Source organism: Chelonia mydas, chromosome 4, assembly GCF_015237465.2.
Source record: "Chelonia mydas isolate rCheMyd1 chromosome 4, rCheMyd1.pri.v2, whole genome shotgun sequence".
NCBI lineage: Eukaryota > Metazoa > Chordata > Testudines > Cheloniidae > Chelonia > Chelonia mydas.
This window is the reverse complement of record NC_057852.1, coordinates 36,548,409-36,573,346: the sequence shown is the minus strand read 5'-3', so window position 1 is coordinate 36,573,346 and position 24,938 is coordinate 36,548,409. Positions and strand designations below refer to the sequence as shown.

Genomic DNA, 24,938 nt, shown 5'->3' with positions numbered 1-24,938 from the left:
TATTGGTAAACCTTAGGTGAACAACTATACATTAATGTAAGCAACTATTTTAATGTCAATGTCCTTGTGTAATTACTGCACTGCTAGTGGAAATCCCACAGATGTACAAAGGGAAATACAGACTCCCTAAAATTGGTCTAATTTTTGGACAATTCACCTCACAATAGTTCCCCAAGTGTTCTTCTATGTCTGTATAATAATGAATTTTAGTAATACAAAATCAGTAAAAACTACTATTTTAATTCTATGTTGGGATATTGACCCAGGCAGGTCATTTTTAAAACTGAAACAATTAGCCTCATGGTTCAGGGTCTAACACTGTTGGGTGTTGGGAAGGGAGTTGTAACTCCTGTGTGTATCAGCAGTTGACAGAAGCAGGATATCAGATTAGATAGATAAATGGAAACAGATTTTCAGAAATGTTCCACACCCATAACTGGGCCAGATTTCCAAAAGAGCTCAGCCGCCATTAGGCTCTTTAAAAATATGGCCATACTTTTACTTGCCACCTGCCAAGTGCTGAGCACTTCTGAAAATATGGCCCAATTATTTAAATGGCAGAGGAATATATGGCCTAAAGTGTGTTCTATTATAATCATTCCAATCCCTAATATTTAGTTTTTTAAATGGCAACCTGAATAATTGTGTTATCTAAAATTCTTGCAATAGTGGTTTCCAAACTCCGTTCTGTGATTCGTGGAGAATATGTTAATAGTTCATAGGGTGCTGGCTGGTCATATGATTCTAGCTCGCTCTTTCTGTTTCCAGCTGGTAACCGTCAATACAACACAACTAAAAATAGATAAATATTTTTCTGATGTTACTTCTCCATGTAAGGCTCAGAGCCTAAGAAATATCTGTAATTGCCAGAAGGATATAATGTGATTGCAAATATAAGAGGAGCTGACCCATCAGAAAAATACATGGACTTTGTCATAAAAGGTACAGATTCTCAAGTGGGTTACAGCCCCTTTGTGCAATTCAGGTGGCACAAAGGGCCATAATCTGGCTTCAATTCCTCACTAAGAATTTCCCTGGTGTAGTGGAACTGTCTGCTGGATGTAACTATGCTGGATCTGGGTTTGTGCCTGTGTCGTAGAGCATGTCAGAGTTGTTCCAAAGGGGTCAGAGCACAGCTCTGCTATGCCATGCTCCACTGGCACTTGGGGTCTTGTAGAGTTGCCTAGTAGCAATTCGAAACTGTATGAGAATCAGGAAGGTGTAACTAGCAGCTAGACACCATCCTTTATCTTCTGCACTGAGCAGCTCTGAGACAAGAGAGAATCAGGCCACACGTTTTTGAGACATAGGTGCTGGAACTAGAAGTGCTGGGGGTGCAGCAGCACCCCGTGGCTTGAAGTGGTTTCCATCATATGCAGAGCGTACAGTTTGGTTCAATGGCTCTCAGCACCCCCACTATACAAATTGTTCCAGCACCACTGCTTTGAGACTACAAAAAACTATTGAAATCTTTTCAATACCAAAAAAAACAACAAAAAACGGTCCTTTGTATTTATTGTTGGATAAAACACCTTTTTTCCCCTACTTAAAAACAATAAACCTTTGCACCCTTCTACCCATCAATTTTGCAAGCAACCATGAATTTCACTGAACTTCATAAAATGGAACTTAAACAGGATTAACCTATAAGGAATGGTGCTCCTAACTGAACCATCTCATTAGCACTAGGTCAGTGGACAATATAATATGCCCCAAAGGACAAAACATTCAGTCTTCTAAGACCTATGCTAGTGCTCACTTGTTAGTAGAAATAAGCAATAGCAGAGCCATGATGAAGTGGCATTATAACACAATTACCTCTTCTTCCTGCTCTTGGTCTGATTCCGATTCCTTTCAGCCCCAAAATGCCATGCAACAAGAGAGGGGAAAAAGAGAGGAGAAAAAATACGGAATATTGAGAAGAAAAGGATAGGAAAAGTATTGTTTCTGAAAAATTCAACAGGCAAAGAGTAGGTAAAAAGCACAGTTTTTGCAAGTCAGTTGTCACGAATCAAAAATGGCAGAGGGTCAGTTTAAATATAAAAGGTGGCAGTGTCAAGCAAATTATAAACAGAAAAGCTGCTTGTGGGATATTAGGCTTCTAATGTGCCCTAAATCCTGTGATGGAATGTAGGTATACACCATAGAACTCCTACATACTGTGTATATTAAGGGAGCATGGGTAAATACTTAAAAATACTTAATAATTACTTAATAATTAATAACCCTTTCAAAACTAAAGTGTTACGAGCAGTGTTAAGGCATATGATAGAGACATACAGCATATACATAAAAGTATGGTGCTCTAGTTGACTATTACAAGGCACCTTCTACAGCAGGTTACAACACATCTCACAATAATGTAATGTATTTCTTCTAATCACGTTTAATCAAGGGTGAAATTCACCCCTGGGCAGGGGGCTGCCCATCTGGTAAGAAAGAATGGCAACAAGACAGACGTCAGTCTCGCTTAATGCACTCCTGGAAGGCACTCAAGTACTGTGGTTATTCTAGAGGTACAAGAAGGATAGAATAGAATTGTGCTGGCCCTCTGCACAGGTGAATTCCTCTTAGTGCCTGAACTAGCTCTCATTGAAATGAATGAAAAGACTCATGGACTTCAGTGGAACCTCAATTGGGCTCAAATATACTATTTATAAATATTAGCAAATACTGCCTTGTTCCTACTTGCCTTTGCTATTAGCTGCTTTCCTTCACCAGGTATATCAATATGCCCTTTGAGGAGGTTCTGATTAGAGAGCAATTGCAAAGTATGATGTTGTTAAGCACACTGTGGCAGATTTTTGACAGCTTTGAACAGATGGCAAAAAATGTTACTGCTGTATTAGAATCCTATTTAGGATTTGATGCTGTTAGCTTTGATGCTGTTATAACTACTGTAACTTGTAGAGCATATTAACTATTGCAGCTTCACTTCTGTCCAACAATATGAATGAACAATGAAATCGTTCTGTCAGTGACATGGAAATGCCATTGCAAGATACTTCGATTTTCAAGCCTCTTATGGCCAGGTAATAAATAATAAAAATATATTTGGAACTTCTTTGGCACTTTATATATGAGGAATGTAATATGCATTATAGATATCAACAAATTTATTCTTATATAACCCTGTGAGAGGTGGGCTTGAATGGGAACTCCATTTCTATAGAGAAGGTATTAGGGCACAAAGTGGTCAAGCAATTTACTCGAGATCACATAGAAAGTCTTTGGCAAAGATGAGAATGGAACCTAGGTCTACTCACTGATTTCCAGTTCTGTGTTTTATCACTGTATAGAATTGTCATTAGCTTCAATGTAATTTTGGCATGGAGATCAAGCTTAGCCTAGGCCCATTCCAAAATCAACTGAAGTCCATGGTAGTCTTTCCACTAACTTCAATGGGCTTCACATCACACTTTGCATATCCCTTGTGACCCAGATTTTGTTTTTTGGACTATTCCATCTTCAGAATGAAGGGTATGTTTAAAAACTTAAAGAATGGAAATAATGTCATTTGAAATTCAGTCAGAAAGATATATTGCCTCAAATCTGATATATTCCCCCATGCAAAGTGATATGTCAAATATGCATTGTGTGTTCTCAAAAGAGTGGTTGTGCCAATATTCAAATAAACTGATAGATTCTGAATACTATTTATTTTTCCCTTGCTAATACGAAAACCCTTAGGCCTGGTCGACACTACAGCATTAGGTCAACTAAGGCAGCGTATGTCGACCTAATTATGTCAGTGTACACATATCGCCTTGCTCCCACCAATGTAAGGGCAGGTCTACACTATAGCTGAGATCGATTCACCAGTGGTCGATTTAGCGGGTTTAGTGAACACCCACCGATTTCACAGCAGATCCCTCTCCAGTCGACTCCTGTACTCTACCCCGGATGAGACGAGTAAGGTAAGTCGATGGGAGAGTTTCTCCTGTTGACTCACTGCGGTGTATACCTGTGGTAACTCGACCTAAGGTATGTCGACTCCAGCTACGTTATTCATGTAGCTGGAGTTGCATAGCATAGGTCGACTTACTGCAGTAGTGTAGACATAGCTTAATTGTCCTACTGGTCCAACATAGAAACTCCACCTCCACGAGAGACAGAGGGCTTATGGCAGTATAGTTAGGGTGATGCAGTGTCCCTGTAGACACTGCGTTACTTATATCTACTGGCTATCATTCTGTCCACTGGAGCCATGAAATTGACAAGAAGCCAGCTCCTGGCTCTCCAGCCAGGCTGCTACTCGATCTCCGCTACAAGCTGGGCTGCCACCCAGCCTCCTGGCTCAGGCTGCTGCCCAGTCTCCCCATTGCCCATGGGAAGCCGTGCTGCCCCCTCAGGGTCCCAGCTCCCCACTCCAAGTCAGGCTGCTGCCCAGGCTCCCAGCTCCGTGCTCTGATCTGGGCTGCTGCCTGGGCTCTCAGCTTCCTGCTCCCTGCTGGGAGCATGGCAGATGACCGGACTCTGGGTGCAGATCACCCCGCTGGAAGCACGGATGCCCCCCTGGGTTTCTAATTTCCCCACCAGGAAGAGAGCAGCCACACCGGGCTTCTTGGCTCCCCACGCCCAGCCAGGAATGGGGCAGTCGACTGGACACCAAGCACGGATCTCCCCACCAGGAGCCTGGCTGCCTTCCCCGGTCTCTTGGCTCCCTACTCCCCACGGGGAGCATGGCTGTGCCTGGCAGGAAGCTCCGCGCCTGGAGTCTGGTCAGCTGCCGTGCTACTGGTGTGGAGCGGGGAATCGAGAAACCCAGTGCGGCTGTCCCATTCCTGATGCGGAGCAGGGAGCCGGGAGGTGGGCAGCCAGGCTCCCAGTGAGGAGCAGGGAGCCGCATATCGAGCTGAAAGCCCTGGCTTTCAGTCCCCCACGCTGCCCCTCTTAAATGAGTGAAAGCGCTCCTGGTGAGCAGTGTGGACATGAACCACTGCAGCTGTATGTCAGCCTAACATAGATTGACTTGAGTTTATAGAAAACATGCCCTAAATTATAAGTCTTTAACAATCTCTTGCCCTCCTGCCTATTTCCTGGTTGTGCGGTGACACTGATGATCCTAGACACAAACTTCTATAAATCTCTGATATAGTACAGTTGACATTACCTTTGTGTAAAGTGGCAATGTGATATTTAAGTTGCAGATGGCTTGATGGACTAGCCCTCTTGTAGATTTTGGCTCCTTCATAAATGATAGTCGCCCACAAGGTTCTTGAGTGGAGTCTCGTACCTAATGCAGCAAAGATATAAAAGTTTAATCTGTACTTTAGCTGCACTCTGTATTCCATATACAATGTCAAAACTAGTTACAGGAAGAGATTAGCTCTGGAAAAAAACTTCTTCATGTATGTGGATGTATGTTTATGGTCTTGTTGTTTCTGTTTGTTATATATTTGAGTATGTGTATATATGTGAAAAACAGGAGAGATCAGCTAAACAATTTAGACACTTTGAAGTCAGTAATAATGATTTATTCACACAATGCAGTTTGAGACAGTAATTGCACTGTGACTATGCTCTCATGGTAACCAGCACTAACTCTGTTTTTCATTGACATATTGATGCTAAGTCATTTTAAAATTAATCTATAAAATAAAAACCTTCAAAATTCACACATACTACCACCATAATCTATACATGCATTTGTATCTTCCTAGGTAGATTATCATCAATTGCAGCTTCTTTGACTTCATTAGTAACAAAAGACAGTAACTGATCATTTAGCCTCTGCTATAGGCAGAGAGTGACAAAGGTCACACTTAAAAGTTTTCTTCCATTTCAAAATACCTTATCAATTAAAGCCATAATCAGTGCACTTAACATTGAGAATACTGCTGGAATATCTCTGAAAAAACTGCAAGTTATTTAAGTGTGACCACCGTATAACCCCTGAAACGAAACAAAATAATTATGAGATCATGAGATGTTCTGAGACTTTGAAGTAAACCTTGGAAGATCCCCATGTATCACATCTGTAAGGCAGAACTGGACATGCAACATTTAGGACTTCAAATATGAAGTGTTTTTAGGTTCTGTAAATAGTCTTGGGAAGTACATACAAATAAAAGAATTATACCTCATTACGGGTTTCCTCACCAAGGCCAAATGATAAAAATTCATCTTAAATATAAAAAGAAAAGGAGGACTTGTGGCACCTTAGAGACTAACCAATTTATCTGAGCATGAGCTTTCATGCTTAAATAAATTGGTTAGTCTCTAAGGTGCCACAAGTCCTCCTTTTCTTTTTGCGAATACAGACTAACACGGCTGTTACTCTGAAACCTATCTTAAATATAGCCATGTGGTTACATGCGTCTATTAACCTGAGTCTACAGGACGGAGAGCCACATGACATACTTTCAGGACTGTATTAGAAAATTCAGGATGGGTCACAACCATGTGAAGCCAGCAGTATGTGACAAACACAGCTGAATCAATTCTATAGAAAGAAGACATATTCATCCAATAGTGGGCTGCGTTGGAGGGCTGGGGGAGGTGACACAAGAGTGCGTTCCTTGGTTATGACTAACCTATCTAGAATTGTAGATGCTTTCTCAAAATTCACTTCTCAAGTAATCCCCATTTGTACAGCTGACTAGCTAAATTAATTTTACATCACAGAGATCATTAAACATTTTTAATTTAAACAAGAACGTGAAATAACTGGTTTAGCAATCTCAGCCCCAGTAGTCCCTGGCACCATTGTTGGTGATACAGAATTACCCCAATACTCGGAGGCACAATCACCTAGGGATGGCTTTGAAACCCATTGTCAGAGAATTGTGTGAAAATCTGCTCTGCACTGCCTATGAAAGTGCTTTTCTATGGGCTGTTTCTAGTTTCTAGTGCCACTGACATTTTTCAAAAGTAATTGAGTCACCTTAAAACTGCAACTGAAGCCCTCTGAACCTCTCCCTCTAAAAGGAGAGAAGTGCATTTGTCAGAGGTAGGTGTAAGCACAGCAGATCCATGCCAGTAGGTCTACAGCTGTTATCACAATCAGCTTGCTCCTCCACTTGAGACCCTATGAAGGCAGTGGATGAGCAGCATAATTTGAAATATACATAAAGGACTCATTCCGGCTCACATTAAAGTCAAAGGACATTTTGCATTGCCTTCAGTCGGAGTAAGTTTGGGCCCAGAGATGAAGAATACCTATTAAACAATTGAAGAACTACACCTGTATTTATATGATTTTGGTGTGATAAGTAGTGAGGCCAGCACAGTACAATTCAGCCAACCTGTCTGTGATGCAGACCAGTATTTGCAGCTTTCTCGTGAACCACAGTCAAACCACTTAGTATCAGAGCTCCGGAGGCTTATCTGCTACTATAAATAGCAGAGTTAGAATACAGGAGTATTAAGAGGATTTTCCCAATTATGTAAATCCACTTGCTGCCTTGCATAAGTGTTTCCTTCTGTCACAATGTATTTCTGTAAAACAGAGGACTGCACTTGCAAATGGACCAATCAAAGCACGAAAAATAAAACAAAAGGACTAACGGAGCTGTTCCTTCATCTCATTAGATAGAGAGCAGTCTTCCAAAAGAGACAACATTAACGACTGAAATGCATCACTGTAAGTATGCCATGCACTGATGAGAGTGATATAGCCACAGATTAGTACACATACCGTGCATTTTTACCCAGATTTGGGACCATTCAATAAAGTCTGGTTTGCCCTACCAGACAACAGGAGGCAGTGGTTGCTCATATCAACAAAATACTTATTTCAGAATTTCTTATATGTGAAGGTGGGGAATCTGTGGGATGGACATTTTCCAGACTGACAAGTGTATTGAAAACCCAGAGCCAGCCCTGAATAAAACCACAGTCCATAACTGAAGTTATTCCATTACCTTGACGAACAGTGGAAGTCTATTTTCTTTGAAGGCATAAAAACTGAATATATGATGTTGCCCACTTTTTGTTAGTGGCACCAGATTGCCAAAGCAGTCAACGTAGATAGGCTTTCCTTCTAATACCTATGTGGAGTTAAAAAAAGAAACCCCCCAAAATCATATGAATGGCCATATTCAATATTCATTTCTACAAGATTTTGATTTATCCTTATGAAAGCACAATTCTGCATTGATTTGAACCAATCTTAAAATTTTCAGAATACAATGATCTCAACACTCAGCATTAGTGTTGCCATCTATCATTTTCCAGAATGTGTGAAGACACATTTCAGATGATTAAGTTCAATTCTAATTTTGAATATCATACTAGTTTCATCTACTAAGAGTAGTGAGAAGTGCTTATAAATGAGAACGATGCCTTGTGTTCCGTAAATCTGTGCAGATTTTCCATTTACAAGAATGTGTGCATTTTTCAGCATACCGCACTAAACTGGTTACCATACAGTGGCCCTCACCCAGGGCACCCTCTAGCATCATGCCACAGCACGACAAGTACACCTACCCCAGTTTTCTTTTCAGCTCTCACCTGCCCTTTTCTGACTAACTCTGTTCCCTCTTCAAGCAGTCAGTCACTCTGTGTTCACCACTACAGTTGAAGGAAAGATCTTAGTACATGAGCAAACTCAGGATCCCAATTTTGAGCTAGAATGTAGCAAATTTGGCTGAGAGTATCGTGAGGTTACACGTTTTACCTTCTTGGTCAATTCAAATAATTCCATAGTTTGTTTATTCTGCAGCAGGGTGACCGGGATGGTCCAATCTACTTGGAACAGTCTTAGAGCTGAGGATTTGCCTTGGGCTCCATAGGCCCAGTTTTCAGAGGGGTTGTGCACTTGCAGATCCCACTGGCTCCCACTAAAGTTATGAGCCTTCAGTACCTCTGAAAACCAGGCCTCAAGTGAATGTCTAGGATGCCTCTAGGATACTGCTTCTATCTCCTGGTAGTTATTTATATGACCCTTCCTCAGTCCCAGGGAACTCATCTCATCACAGCTTTTGGAGTCACCCCACACAAACTATCAGCACATTCAAAGAGCACTTCTTACCTCTACCTCCCCAGAATTTAGCCTTGCCAATGTAATGAGCACCTATTTTATCTATCTTCTCTGCAAAAGATTGCCTATCACAGCCTTTAGCACCAGATGCTGAACCTGAGAAATCATTTATGGATGGTGGGATTTAGAGTAGAAAAATGTGTTTGTAAGGAGGCAGAATGCACTGTGCTTTATCCATTTCCCGCTTGTCATCAAATTTAAAGGAGTGGACTCAGCCAGTAAAAGAGCATTTAACAAACAGCGCTAATATCCACACAGAAAGGCTTTTCTGTGTTCAATATCAAACATGAATATTTATCAAACCTGCTAATTTAACTTCTTGGTGTTGGTGGATGAACACGGCTTTTCTCACTGATGTCAACAGTAAACACGCTGACAAAATCCAACTACTGCTGACAAGGTGTTGACAATCTTTGTGATTATTAATAGGTATTCGGTGGAAACTGGCAGGTGGGCACCTAACTGCTCTTAGAGCCTTTGAAAATCTCCAGAGCCCCATCCTCTAAAAAATTTGATGTGCCTTACAAAGCTTAAATCGTTTAAACATCAAAAACATGACTAATAAGTGCAAAAGAATGAATCCTGAGGTGGTTACTCGGCTTTTTCGAGTTCCTTCCTCAGGCAAACTTCTAAAGGAGTCAGTGGGAGATTATCTGAATAACAAGGAATTTAAGATTTTGTCTTGACAGGTTACATCACAAAGCTAATTAAAATTAAATCGCTCTCCTGTGACCACCACAGAAAGGGTCACTGTACGCTTTTCTTAGTGTTGAACAAAGCTTGCAGCTCCCATGTCTACTGGCAGTGCACAGCTGCCTTCATCCCGCCATTCCACTGAAGGTCTTGGAGTCAGAAAGCACAGGCTACAAAGCGAGCAGCCCTGGGCTGGAAGGAAGTGGGTGAGGCAGGCTGGTAGATGCATTGATTTATAACATCTTCCTGGTAGATTCCACAGACAGGGTTCCTACAGAGCGCGCAGGTGGGTTTAAAACTGCTCCTTCCTCTGACAAAATTGTAAGGTGTGTGCATCGGTGTGCAATACTGCTACACCCGCCCTTGGGGTGATCTCCCTCCCTTGTAGCTGCCCAGCGCCCTAATTTCTCTGTTTTTGTGTACAAAATTCTGCGGTCCTTCATTAGCCAACATTCCTACCAACTTCAGTGACAGTTTTGCCTCACTAAGGGCCACAGGAAATAGCCCTCTCACTGTAATCTTTCCTCCTTCCCCCAAAACTAGCATTACTCTTGCTTGACAAGAAACAAAGTGAGCCTTTCAGCAGGAGTATTCCTGTCTCCCTCAGCACTGTTTGTACACCACAGCAGAGTTCGTTTGATGAAGGCAGGACCCATTACCTTTCCATATTGCTGTTTTGCATAGGAGTGATCATCACAGTATCCTGAGGACTCCCCTCCCCTGGATTCGATAGAGAATGCCACCTATATAATACTCTCTAATCCTATTGGCATGAGGAGTAAAGGAATGAGTTTAGAGATTATTTTTTCAAAAATGCCTCAAAAGAGACTTAGGAGCCTGGGTCTCATTGAATGTCAATAATACTTAGGTTTCTAGGTACCTAAGTCAATTTTAAAAATGGAATCTAGGCTCCCAAAGCCACTTACATGTTTTTTAAAATTTTACCCGAGGGCTTGGAACTCTGAGCCTCCAGAATGAAGCATCTACAGGCCACTCATTCCAGCACCGTCCCAATGCTTTCTTTTAATCTAAAGATTACAACTGGGATTTTCCAAAGCACTCAGTGATGGCCTACCTTAGCTCCCATTGACATGAAATGAGAGTTTCCTATCAATTCAGAGCTGGCCTGAAACTTGGTGCTTGTTTTGAATTATCTTACACCTTGCTCTGAGATCAGAATATTCTGCTTACAAAACATAACCAACTCGGTATGTAAACTATGCATACAACTTGAAAGTATAAAAAGAGTTTTCTGCAATTGCTGTTCATTTTTATGAACAGAAAAGCAGACTCAAAAGGCCAGTATACATTTCCACACACAAAAATATACCATCACATTCTTTGGTTTGGAGGATGTAAGCTTGATTTTGAATCCAATTACAAAACATTTCTTAAATACTAATGTCTGCCTCCTATATCAGATAGCATGCAGAATTTGTGATTTTAGAAATAGATGTGGCAAGACACTGTGAATGAAGACAAAAAAATGATACTCTATAATCTTGTACCTCTACATCCCTGCTTCTGGCAACTTCTGCAAAGTTTTCCTGTTGTTCTAGCGTTTTATCCACCTTGTCATCTGTCATGCAGAAGCACCTTAATCGAGCTTCAATGGGATCATGTGATTTGGCAAACACAACAAATTTGGCCATGTAGGGCACACAGATAATCTCTCTGTACACTTGGGAGGCAAAAGTAACAGATTCCTGTATCTGTCGACAGTCTACCAACCAAAACCTGTGAAGGAACATGAAGAGCAGTTATTGGAATTGGCCATCTAGCAAGATGTAAGCAATGCAAATCTCCATACTGGTAGTGTAGACACTGTCCTGGTACCATTGCCCTCTGACATCAAGTAACATCAAGTAACATCAAGCAGCCACAGTTATTCATGAAAAAATCAGAAAAAAATAGAAATTTAAAACTCATCAATTTGGGGAGATGAGGGTCAGACTACCCATAATGCATTTTTTCTTGGTAAAAGGAAATTTTAACAAATGATATAGATCCTAATCCAGCAAAGATTTCAAGTTTGGGTGAAGTATATGTGGAAGTCTTTGCAGGGTCAGGACAATAAACAGTAACTTGCTGAATTAAAGACCTGCTCACTTAACCTGTTGTCATTAAGGCTTAGCTGTAAACCAAAATATGCCCTACTAATCTCCATGTCAACTAGACAAGAAATTGCATTTTACAGCAGTGAACAGAACATATGATCTGCTGATAGGACATGAAAGGAAACTCTTTTCCTAGAGAACATCCCCCAGTACTAACCAACTCCTGCACTATGGCCAGGCAGATTTACCCGAGCAAGAAATGAAAGCCTGGAAACTCAGGTATTATCTGGATTTTGCACAATGATACAGCCCATACTGCCTGACATAGTTTCTTAGATAATATGCCTGCCTATAAACTGATTAAATCAAAGACAGGCCATCGTTTATCTGGCTTCACTTATTCAACAACCACTTACTTTAAACTGCTTACAAGAGAATACCAACTTCTAGCACTTTCCTCCAGCAGAGTTCATTGAAAACATTCCTCACTATTTCTCACAAAGCAACTTTCATTCATGTGATCTTGCAACAGACCCATGTATTGCAGACAGCAGACACAGATCACTATATAAATTGCATGCAAACCTCAGAAACCAGGACTAGTACCACAGCTCCAAAAACAGACCTCTACCAGTTGAGCAGAAGGAAAACTTCCCTTACTCATAGTGGTAGCAACTACCTTACCTTCCACCTGCTCTTTTGGCTAGTCAGTAGACAGCAACATTACCCCTTCTCAAAATGCAAGAACATGAAATATTACCATTTTTGATTACAACTGCCATACACTTTGTTGAGACAAATAGAGTGCTCTTTGTGTAATAAAGGCAGTGGAAAAAAAATCCTATCTTGTACAGTTCTGAGCTGAAGCAGCATAAATGCCCTGTTATATATTTTAAAATGAAAGGAATAAAAGCTGTTATTTTCATTTAGTTTATCTCTGGAGCTGATGGAATTTCATTTAAATAAAATTTGATGAGTGGGTGGAAAACGTGGTTGAGTTTGACACCCGTAGGAAGGAGGAGGAATTCACGAGGGGTCAAAGACTCCTCAGAGTTGATACAATCTACAGGGGGCTTATTACTTACTGTAGATCACATGGTACAACGTCCCACAAACCATGCACTTTGAAACGTGATTATTCTGGTCTTACTCAACTGAAGATGAACAATAATGGATATTCATGCTGTGCCTTTCTTTACAACACTGAATGTGTTCGTTGATTAAACAGTGGAAACTGATGACATCTGAACGTGGGGAAGCAAATCTGATACTCAAAGGTCCTTAATTTACAGAAGTGGGGAAAGACTGTACTGTATCTGACTCAAACCAGGGAGGCAAACCTACCTTGAGAAGCCTCCACAGTGCTCAAACAGAGGAACATTTTAAAATTTGATTGCATGTACAGCAGACAAAAAGTACATCTGAGACTAAATTTGTGTCTGATGGAATGGAAATTGGCCAAGATTCCAATCAACTTCTTCAGTATTCTAGATAAATGTACCGATTTCCCAAACATTGCCTGAAAGGACTTAATCCTGTGAATGGGAGTGTGATTCTTGTAAAACCATTTTAAGGCCTCAATTCAGAAAGGTACATATGCCTGTGGCTAACTTTAAAGCACATGCGGTACTGCTCACTGACTTCATGTATTTTACTTTAGGCATGGGTTTAAATATCTTGCTGAGTGAAAAGGGAGCAGGTGGAGCTTATAGAACAGTGGTTTTCAAACTGCGGGTCATGACCCAGTACTGGGTCATGGAATGTAAGGCACTGAGTCGCGGTGGCTGTGGTCAGCACCGCTGACCGGGCCGTTAAAAGTCCCGTCGGCAGTGCTGCCTGGCTAAGGCAGGTTCCTGCCTGTTCTGACACCGCGCTGCACCCTGGAAGTGGCCAGCAGCAGGTCCGTCTCCTAGGCGGGGGGACTACGGGGTTCTGCGCGCTGCCCCCACCTGAACACTGGCTCTGCACTATCATAGGCTGGTTCCCGGTCAATGGGACCTGAGGGGAGTGGTGCTTGCGCGCCTCCGCCTCGGAGCCAGACCTGCTGCTGGCCGCTTCCGGGGCACAGCATGGTTTGCGGTGCCGGGACATGTAGGAAGCCTGTCTTAGCACCCCTGCTGTGCAGCTGACCGGGAGCTGCCTGAGGTAAGCCTGCGCCACAATCCCCTACCCCAGTCCTGAGCCCCCCCAAACCCGGAGCCCCTTCCTGCACCCCAAACCCCTCATCCCCAGTCCCACCTCAGAGCCTGCACCCCCCCAGCCTAGAGCCCTGACCCCCTCTTGCATCCCTACTCCAGCCCTGAGCCACACACACACACACACACACACCAAACCCCTAATCCCCAGCTCTGTTGGGTCACGGGCATCAACAATTTTCTTCAACTGGGTCACCAGAAAAAAAGTTTGAAAACCCCTGTTGTAGAAGGCCTATATGTCAAACAATTGTGACTCATTGTTCACACACTAACAACTTCCACATCTGGGCTTGCTGTTGATACCATAACCCTAGTGCAGCTCTAGACTTGGATCTCTCAAATACAGTGTCTAATCTGCAATGCTGACTATTGAATGAAGTCTTTAATGTATGACCTTTAACATAACTAATGCTGCATACAGCTGTTGAGACACAAAATACAGCTGAAGAGGTCTCTCTTTTGGTCTCTAGTGAAAAGAGTTTATTCCCCATCCATTTGAGACTGAGCATTTTGGGTACTTACCTTTTTAAAGCTTCACTGCTGGGCTTTCATTGCAAGTGGGGCTGTCTACACTGGGGAAATGTCTCACCAGTTCTACCAACAGAGCCCTTGTCTAGACAAGGCTCCAGAAGCTTGACTCAATTTTACCATTGTTTTGCTTAGACTTGCTTGTCAGTAGATTCATTTAATTAAAATAGTAGTAGTACCTGGTCTGGCTACCAAATGTTTGTCTATATCATCCACCAATTTTAACACTGGTTCAGCAGAAAGGGTGTTAGATCCTGAGAGCTCTGTACGGCCCACTGCTGGTGAAAAGCAGACATTTTGTTTTGCTCCCTTGTCATCACCCCTTTCCCTAGCCATGTGCTATATATATATATTATGCCTTTATGCTGTGGGATGGAAGCAAGGGTGGCATAGAACTGGTTATGCCAACCCTAACTCACTTAGTAATTTTGCCACACCAAGGAAACCCCAGGAAGCCTGATGACTCAGCCTAACTGTTTTGCAGCGCTGGAGTTGTGCAAAGTACTCTGAGCAGGGGTGAGAACCTGACACTCTGTTTTAATAGCTTCTGATCCTGCAATGATATACACACATGAGTAGCTCTATTCATACAAATATTTCTATTGAACCTGATGGGACAAGTTGCATGAGTGAAGTTACTCACAAGAATTTGAAGGACCGGGCTCATAGATTAAAAAATCTTCAGGGCAGGAACTGTATCTTCCTAGATGTGTGTCTGGGCCTCAAAGGCACGGGAACTAGGCATGCAGGGGGATGCTGCTGGTCCCGCGCCTGTGTCCCGGCTGCCAGCCTCAACTCTGGCCCGGGGGGGGGCTGGCGGCGGTGGACAAAGGTAAGGGGGCTGACTTTCAACACCCTCACTATTAAAAATATTCCACTGCTGGGCCTACCAGATTTTGATTCAGTGCCACTGTAATATAAATAACAGATAATAATAAACACCATATGTTAATAAAAATATAGATTCTTTTGAAGATTCTGTTTATAGTTACTCAGAAGAATGAATCTGATCAGGAAAGTATTTCACCTCGGTGACACTGAACAGCTGCTAAAATCATGTCTCTGTTGTATCTGCAATGCAGCAAAATCTGCAGATAGGCAGATACTCTAGCTGAATTAATTTAGAATGAGTTAGTGTGCAATTGCTTTGTTTGCAAATGGAAGGATGTGTTACTGCGGTTCGTTTTCATGTAAGCTTCACTCAGTTTGTAGACTGTGTCTCATGTTGTGATTTACATACAGGACCACTTCCAGGTCATTATACAAGTTCTTCCTCTCCGCTTTCTGATTCTTTGGAGCTTGCTGGAAGTAACATATTATTTTATAAATTATAAACCAAGTACAGAAGCAACCTCTTTCCCCTGGTGGGTTTTCCCTGGATGAATCTTCAATTAACTGTTTAAACAAAGGACTTTTGGCTGCCCAGTCGAGGAGCACCTATCAGGCAAAACCATGGTGAGGTTTTCAAAGGGGTTCACTGATACTGCAACTCTGCACCCACTGAAATCTACAATAAAATTCCCATTTAATTCAGCAAGTACAACATTGAAAATCCCACATATGTCTGTAAAAAAACCATCTTCAGGCATAAAAGATCATATGAATGCAGTTGGGCCAATTATAAAATCTCCTCTCACATCCCAGTTGGATGGATGCACTCTGGGTCTAATCATTCATGCTATAGCAATGTTCTTAAGAGCGCCCATATTTTTAATCATTTGAGTAGTCTCATTGACTTCAATGGGTAAAATTAAACATATGCTTAAGTACCTTGTTGAACTGTGGCTATCTTTTGCCACTAAACAGTTTAAAATAATGAGCTTATTCTGCTATATAGAAGATAATGGTTAAACTAAACTAAACTAAACCCCTTCCAAAAGAGATGTTAGATATAAGCGAGAAATGCATGGAACTAAAAAGGACCAGATTTAAAGGGTTCAGTTTAACAGAGATGTTTTGCTGTGTGTGTACCTGGCAGACACATTTGTTGTGAAGGAAACACATTCATTGACAAACGTTAATGGTGTTGTTCCTGTAATATCTTCCCATTGAGCAGGGGTAGTTCCACCTGAAAGAATAAATAAATAAATAAATAAATAAAAATAATAGTTTAAAAACAAGCAAAATCCCAGCCCTCTTTTTTGTAGGAAATTTGTAGCATGTTTCAAATTGTTGTAAACAATAGGCCCAGTTTTTCCTTCAGTTACACCTGATGTTACGCCACTGATGTTAACAGGATTGCATGGATTTAGCCAAGGAGAGAGTTTGCCCAAATAAACCAATATTCATTTTCTCAAACGATGAGTGCTGAAGCACAGCTCTGGAAACAATCTTTTCAAACTGCATCTGAAACTGTATGGGACTTACAGCTAAATGCAAACCTCTGACATAGTAAAGCAAAAAGATGAGGCTAAAATTTTCTGTACAGTAACTCCTCACTTAACGTTGTAGTTATGTTCCTGAAAAATGCGACTTTAAGTGAAACGATGTTAAGCGAATCCAATTTCCCCATAAGAACTAATGTAAATAGGGGGGGTTAGGTTCCAGAGAATTTTTTTTCACCAAACAAAAAACTATATTATATATATATATACACACACACACACACACACACAGAGTATAAGTTTTAAACAAACAATTTAATACTGTACACAGCAATGATGACTGTGAAGCTTGGTTGAGGTGGTGAAGTTAGAGGGTGTAAGATATTTCCCAGGGAATGCCTTATGGCTAAATGATGAACTAGCATTCGGCTGAGCCCTCAAGGGTTAACACATTGTTGTTAATGTAGCCTCACACTCTGCAAGGCAGTACGAATGGAGGGAGGAGAGACAGCATGGCAGACAGAGACACACACCCTTTGTGTGGGAGAGAGAGAGAGACGTGCATTGCCCCTTTAAGTATGCTGACATCACTGTAAGTACATTGCCTTTTTAAGTATATCAGGAAGTTGAGACAGCAGCTGCGGCCAGCAAGCTCTCTCCCTCCTGAGCCCTGTCATGTCCCCACCCTGCTCTATATGGAGAAGGGGTAAGCAGGGGACAGGAGCAGGGGGGAGGGGGACACTCTAACATTAGTTCCCCTCTGTCCCCCCGTCCTGCACAGCAAGCAGGAGTCTCCCGGGAGCAGCTCCAAGGCAGAGGGCAGGAGCAGCACATGGCAATGGACTGAGGGACAGCTGAACTGCCGGCAATTGATAGCATGATGGGCAGCTGCCGCACAGGGAACTTAGGGGAGCAGGAAGCTGATAGGGCAGCTGCTCGCCCCCCCTGGTTCCAAGCCCCCACCAGCTAGCTTCAATGGGCTGCTCCTCCTGCAAGCAGTGGACAAAGCAGGCGGCTGCCAAACAACGTTATAAGGGAGCATTGTGCAACTTTAAACAAGCATGTTCCCTAATTGATCAGCAACATAACAACGAAACAACGTTAACCAGGGCAACTTTAAGTGAGGAGTTACTGTATGTCATAACTAAACATAACGGGGGCATGAATCAGCATTCATGTCACACTTCCTGTCAGTACCCAGCCCAAGCCAGGAAAACTAATGATCTAACCAGCAGACCAAATTCAGTAATGAATCCTGATCACGTGCCACCTGAGGCATGTTGTGCAAATGCTAAGAAGGAGAAAAACATAACTTCTGCTCATTCCAGATTCTTTACCCATATAGTGGGAAATTATCCCAGTAACAACTCTGCTGAAGTTGTACTTGGGAGGAAGAAATTATCATAATAAATTTGTGATTTCTAGTGTATAGAACTTCCTTTTCCAATTATTCTGATTAGACTCAAGTTCAAGTTTTGCTATTTATTTCAGCAGAATTAATTCTGCAGAAGAATATTTTGCACATTTATAGAAAAATCTGTCGTATTATATTTTATATGCCAGTTGGGGAACCCCTCACTCATATTAATGAGCAGTTACTCATAACTGATTTCAATGGGACGAGCTGACCAAAGAAAATCAGGGGTTCCAAATTTGGCCCTAAACTCTCTGGGACATTGATTGTGTTTCCTTATGTGTCATGAATGTTTGGACATCATTGACCAGAATATGGTGCTCCATAAACAGAACCAATGAAGAAAATGCTAAGAAGTGAAAAGCATGGGGTTATACAGCATGGAGAAAAATATACAATACTGCTGCTGTTCTCCCAAGTGGTGAAATATCAGTTCCACTCCAGTGGAATGAATGCAGTTTATTTTCATATCACAGCCCCCAGCAAAGATTTTACAGAGATTTATGTCAATGTAATCTTTTAATACATTTGACCAACAATACTTTGTGATCTCAAGAGTCTGCATCACATACAAAACTCTGGTGCACTAAGCCTACCTGTTATGCTGCATAGTAATCTTAAAGTGGGTGTTTCTCCCCCATAACCATTCATCATCCCATCACTGGAGGCTTTGGGGACAGGAATAGTCATTGTGATTGGCTTGTGGAATTTCCTCCTTCTTGGCTCCAGGGTGACTATAGGACTGAAGGTTGCCTTGTTCCCTAAAATCTTCCTTACAAGTTCATTGTGCATAGGTTGGGCCTTTCCAAAGTAACAAGATAAAAATGAGTAAACAATATGGAAATGTAGCTTAATGAAGATGTAAATGAATGTATCTGACCCCTGCCAGTGTTATATAGCAAGTCGTAATTAAATCCCACAACTCCTTTGTGAGCTATGTTAGTATTACCATTGTAGCACAGAGAGGTTAAGTGACTTGCCCAATATCCGACAGTCAGTCAGTGACAGAGTCATGAATAAAACTCAAGAAATCTGACTCTCACTACCTTGCTCTAGCTTCTAGACCTGACTCTCTCTCCCACAATTTTTATTTTGCTGTAGTGGCATTTTAGATAGCAGTGGGCAAATGGTGAGCTGATGTAATTGTTCAGCTGTCTGCTGATTATGCAATATAGAAAATGTATTGTTTTACCAGGGTCATGGCTCAGATGAAAAGCCAATGAGGAAGGTGTAATAAGCCTTGTCACTGCTTCTCTGTACCTGGAGGCCAACACGAATTCGCTTGGTTAGTGCGCCCTCTGGAAAGACTGCCTGCACTTGTGGTACTACAGTGCTGCTAAGCACACCTCCCTCAGGTCCAATGAGGTTGCTGTCCTGTTTGATCCGGGACACCACTGCAAAGTACTGTGGGAAATCCCTGGTGATGATACGGCAGATACGCTTCTTCTCAAGCTCCTCCGGAGTGTCAAGTACTAAGTGAAAAATGAGTCATGTTCACACAACGAGAATTTCATAGAGCCAACACAGCAATTTCCAGACAAGAAAAGCTATACGTACATAGCAATTAAAGGTGAAAAGCTTTAAAGACGTTTGAAATTTAAAGCAAAAACAGTAAAAGTCAGAATTCTGAAGGGAGTGGGGAATTAGAGATAGCCCAAAACACCTAATTCAGAACCAGACCTTTACTTTCCTGTAATGTGGGGGACATATAAATCAAGAACTTTGGTTTGAGCTGATCTTTACACTATGTACCTACTTGAAGGCCAAGGATAACATCAACAGCACAAAGCTCCAATCAGTGAGTTACTTAAGGATGTGATTTAAGCACATAGGCAGTCCCATTCAGTTCGATAGTATTACTCACATGCTTAACGTTAGGCACATGCTCAAGCACCACACTGAATGAAGATCTAAGTAACCTTTCTAAAAACTAAAATGCATCCTTCAGGTACATCCTCGACTACAGCACAAAGCCCATCTCCCTGCCGTAGATCATGGTCAGTGCCACTATGGAGTTATTACTATCCCCTCAAGTTGCAATAGTATCTGTGATTACTCAGCCCCTCCAAACAAGCAGCCTTCCATAAAAGGTAATAAAATACAGCACGGTGAGATATTTGCGAAGGAAGCTCTTAGTTTCGTATTGTGAAAAGGGCATGGGAATTCATGTACCAAAAGGGAGTTAAACACTAAGAAGTTTTATATATGGAGGTTACTTACTGTCACTGGAAGTTCTTCGAGATGTGTGGTCCCTATGTGTATTCCACATGTGGGTATGCATGCACCCGAATCCAGAAATTCTTACAAGCAGCGTCCATTGGCCACCACATATGCAGTAGGTGTCTCCTCATGCTTGTGACTGAAGGTATAAGAGCCAGCGCAGGCTGAAATCTTTCCAGTCCCTCTTCTTACCACAAATCCAACAGGTTTCAAAGCAGTGGGACAGAGGGTGGGAAGTGGAATCCAGAGATACAGACCACACATCTCAAAGAACCTCCAGTTACAGGAAGTAACCTCCATTTCTTCTTCGAGTGCTGATTCTGATGTCCATTCCACATTGGGGTTATTGGCAAGCAGTGCTCAGACTGGAGGTGGGAGTGAGCCAGGAAGCCGGAGGCAAAGATGCTTGTGGTACTGCAGATACCATTGCTGCATCCACAGCAGAAGCATGAACTGAGAAAGAGGGTCTGAAGAGGCATCGGCCCACACTGGCTCTTATTCCATCGGTTGGGAGCACGAGGAGACCTACTGCGCATGTGTGGTGGCCAACTTCTGGACTCAGGTGCATGGCACACATGTATACACGTGCACACATGTAGAATACACTTAAGGACCAGCACTCAAAGAAGAACTGCTCTTTACCAGATAATACCAGATATATTTTGCCTCTTTGATGCTTGTAAATGTGCTAGGATGTCAGCAAACATATACCCCCAGCACTGCCATGTATACTAAGCATGTTATGATGTTCCACTGTGATTCCTGTGAAACATAAGCAGAATGTGGCAACATGGCCTCTGGAGAGAAGGTCAGTAGTGAGGCAGTCAATCAGAGAGGAGATAAACTAGGTCTTCCCCAGATTCAGAAATAATACAAAGGATCATTTTAATTCCTCTGTTATCCTCTTCAACCCCCACCTCACCCTTGTCCCAGCACTGAGTACCTTCATCCATTCCATTGAGGATTTCATTCAGTTCATCCTCGGTATATTCACAGAAATGCTCCTTCCAGCTGTCCCCATTCTCACTGCGCAGGATTACCAGCTCTCTCTCTTTCCCACGCAGAGCTGCAAAATGGGGGATCTCCACGATCACAGGCCTGACACAGCAACACAGCACATTAAATGTATATGGGTGAGAAAGGAAGAAATAGAAGTAACAGTAATCCATTCAGTCTGTTACAAAGTAACCTGGAATTCTACCCACTTCTCCAGCATAGTTGGGTGCAATCCTGAACAGCATATCAGTGGGTCACTAGAGCATCTTCGCTTTTTATAAGGACTCAGTATGTACGGTAGGACAGTTTAGATATGCATACATCTCTTTACACACTGAAGGTACACACTGACAGCACTCAGTAAGGAAGCAGTAGTTTGAACAGAGATTTTAGAGTGTTGTTACAAACTGATAAAATTACTAAAACTCGTGCTCATTTTAGCTGTCGCCACCATGTGTGTTAACCTGTCCAATCTCATTTCAAAGAGAATCCACTGCAGTATATACAGACAGTGGGACAAATTCTAATCTGGTATACTAGTGAAAATCAGAATAATGTCACTGAAGTCAATGGGCTTGATTAATCTCTCACTTATGCTGATTTTACACCAACATTAATCTGGATTTCTACTAGTGTAGAGGAGATAAGAATTTGTTTCATTATGAACACAAGTAAATATATATATGCGTGTGTGTGTGTGTGTATATATAACTCTCATAACTCTGGTATTTTCTACACTCTGGAAGAAAATATAAATATACACTATACATATACCTCACGAGTGCATAATGATATAGGCCATCATGTACTTGATAAGTGTCATGCTTATTCATACATGTTATATTATATCCAACATATAACATATTATTATTGGTTTGGTAGCAATGGGTGCAAAATAGACACACGCACAGAAGATTCTTTTTAGTTCCAATCCAGGTTGCTTTGCTACAGACATCAAGCACAAAACAGCTGGCACATTTTACAGCTAGGAAGATCTCATGCCAAAACAAAAATGAAGGTCACAGAACTTTACAAAAAAGATATAAACATACCACCAAAACAAAAACCACATACCACAAGGATTGGAAAATGGTCCACTAAAGGTTAGATATACAAAATTTCAAATCATAGAAAGGGACGATGTCATGGGCACAATGACATAAAAAAATAAATCATATTGCAGGAGAAGGAGAAGGAAGGGGAGGCCAGCATCCATCAATTTGTTTTAAGTCTCTCCTACCCAAGGAATTTGGTCCCAGGAGGCCCCAGCTGAAGGATTCGGCTGACCAAGCTTTCTCCCTCATTAAGTGGGGGAGGAGCCGTAGGCAGATGAAGTTTACTGAGTACATCCAAAGCAGCAGTGAAAGAAAGAACATAAATAAGCTTTATGTATGTTTTTTTCAGAACCCCAGTGCCACTGTCTGGTCAACAGAGTAGAATTAGGTGAAACACTGAATAAGGTTCTGCCCTAGTTGCGTCCCACTGCTGATAGAAATTAATGAAATGCTTCCATTAATGTCAATGGAAGTTTTGTCATTGAACTTAATGGGAGCAGAATCCAGCTCTTAGAATGGATGTGTCAGTGTAGTACAGTAATATTTGTGTTGGCAGGTACAGTACACAATACCTGATTTCACTGCCAGGACGCCACCCAGAAAAATGCCCATTAGTAGGGGATAAACCTATGAGGAGCGACACAAAAACTCTGACTAATGTATGCATGTGTGTTATTCAGATGAGCTTTTATTGAGATTCCTCATTGGATGGAGGGACCATTTAAAAAAATAAAAGGTACTGCATGTTAGTGTGAATGTGGGGAAGGAGAGAAGATTAGAGAAATAATGATTGTGACAGCAGAGGTATTCTGCTGGTATTTTAAATTTGGTTTTTGATAAGAACTGACCTAGATTAGAAGAGAAAATCAAATTAATATTTTGTTTGGCAGGTTTTCTGCTGATGCATCTGAAACCTAGGAGCACCCTATTTGTCACAGAAGAGGACTGGCCTCTAGCTTTATGTTCCCAGTGTTTCATAACCCTTCCTGATCCATTATTAAAGAACAGCATCAATAAAATATTGGGAACAAGCATGGATACTTTCCCCTCTCATACTTGATTCAATGTGTTTTTAAAAAACATCAAACCACCTCTCACTCTTCCTCAAGCTCATTCTTCCAGATATAATTTCAGAAGGTGGCTCTGCTGACTACCTTTACATGACAGGACTTAACTACAATTGAATTGTCTCAAAATGGATTTAAACTGTTGCCTTTCATAACTTCATTCGTCAGTTTCCAACTGAAGCCATTCACTCGATTGGAGGGGTTCCTTCAATCATCCATTTTTGGATGCTACAGTTGATAAGGAGAGTAGCTGGTAAAACAAACAAAAGTGTGGAGAACGGCTGGTTTCAGCTGAAAATTGCTAAAACAAGCACAGCAGTAGTTGCAGTTCTGATCTTTCTATTGGGTATTGCAACATAGGACAAAATAAACTGCTAAAGAATTCCTGAGTTGTCCTATTGTTTGAACTTGCAATTTTAACCCCAGAAAAATCAAAGGCTTGTGCTTCCCAGATAGTCCAAATTATTGACAGCAGGCCTATAGACAAAACACAAGTTTCTACTATAAGTAGCTTTAACTTGTGCTGTATCTGAAGCAGGCTTTAAATTTGGTTTTAGATCAGTGCTGTGCTATTTGTTATTCATGCCTTAACTGTAGATGATTTAAATAGAGTATGAATTGCCTCACACTGACAGCAATGCGATTTCCATTTGACTAGCACGGCACTGATTAATAAACTTATTCGAGGAAGCACACTAAACCTTAGTGTTAGTGGTTAAAAAACATCAGTGTTTTCAAATGAAAAGGCATACAAGCTAAGTGAATTGCTGACAAACTAATCGCTGATTTGCACTAGGGGGCCTATAACGTTATGATCAATATGTAACAGTATACTAAACAGACATTTTCAATTTAAATCTCGAAGCAGGGGCTACCCCAGTGCAATCTGCAAACAGATGGAGCTATATCTATCATTTTCATTTAGGTCAAACAGAAAGTCTTACCCAAGAAACTGAGCACCAGAAGGTCCCACTTCAATCAGGCGGCTGGCCAGACCTTCTCCTTCCACCATCGGTGGCATGGTGGCCAGTCTATGGCGTTTGACCAATCTGCAGGTTACTCGTGTTGGGGCAGTGCATTTCCGAGGAGGAATAATGATCCTTAACCCGTTGTGTCTGCAACCTCGCATGGCACCACCACGGGCATCCACCATGAAGCTAACCAGGAAGCTGAAAACAATAAATTTATATTAGATATGACTGCAAAGTGTGTTAGCCAAAGCAAAATCACTTCAGTTCTGTTCCAAATGGTTTTCTTCCAAAATGTAACAAACTATATATCTATGGCACTTTCTTAATACATACAGTTAAAAAAACCAACTCCCCTTTTGTATATGTAGCAATGATTCATGCTAACATCCCTGATGGCTTGCACTATAAAATATTTATCTTAAGAGCTTTTCATAG

At 41.6% G+C, this 24,938-nt stretch overlaps 1 protein-coding gene across 50 annotated transcripts in view; it reads right to left on the bottom strand.

Moving 5' to 3' along the window:
- Positions 1-24,938, bottom strand: part of ANK2 (ankyrin 2) — a 559,252-nt gene that overhangs the window by 32,628 nt on the left and 501,686 nt on the right. For 28 of the 50 annotated variants that reach the window (XM_043545355.1, XM_043545395.1, XM_043545382.1 and 25 more), the window contains 9 exons: positions 24,477-24,701; positions 21,358-21,512; positions 19,455-19,666; positions 18,791-18,995; positions 16,428-16,524; positions 11,185-11,413; positions 7,866-7,991; positions 5,114-5,236; positions 1,819-1,851 (listed from right to left, as the gene is read on the bottom strand). In XM_043545355.1, coding sequence (XP_043401290.1) covers positions 1,819-1,851; positions 5,114-5,236; positions 7,866-7,991; positions 11,185-11,413; positions 16,428-16,524; positions 18,791-18,995; positions 19,455-19,666; positions 21,358-21,512; positions 24,477-24,701 — 1,405 coding nt within the window. Of the gene's footprint in view, positions 1-1,818; positions 1,852-5,113; positions 5,237-7,865; positions 7,992-11,184; positions 11,414-16,427; positions 16,525-18,790; positions 18,996-19,454; positions 19,667-21,357; positions 21,513-22,650; positions 22,750-24,476; positions 24,702-24,938 lie in introns of all 50 variants that reach the window. The other 22 variants (XM_043545350.1, XM_043545349.1, XM_043545351.1 and 19 more) reach the window with 2 other exon arrangements.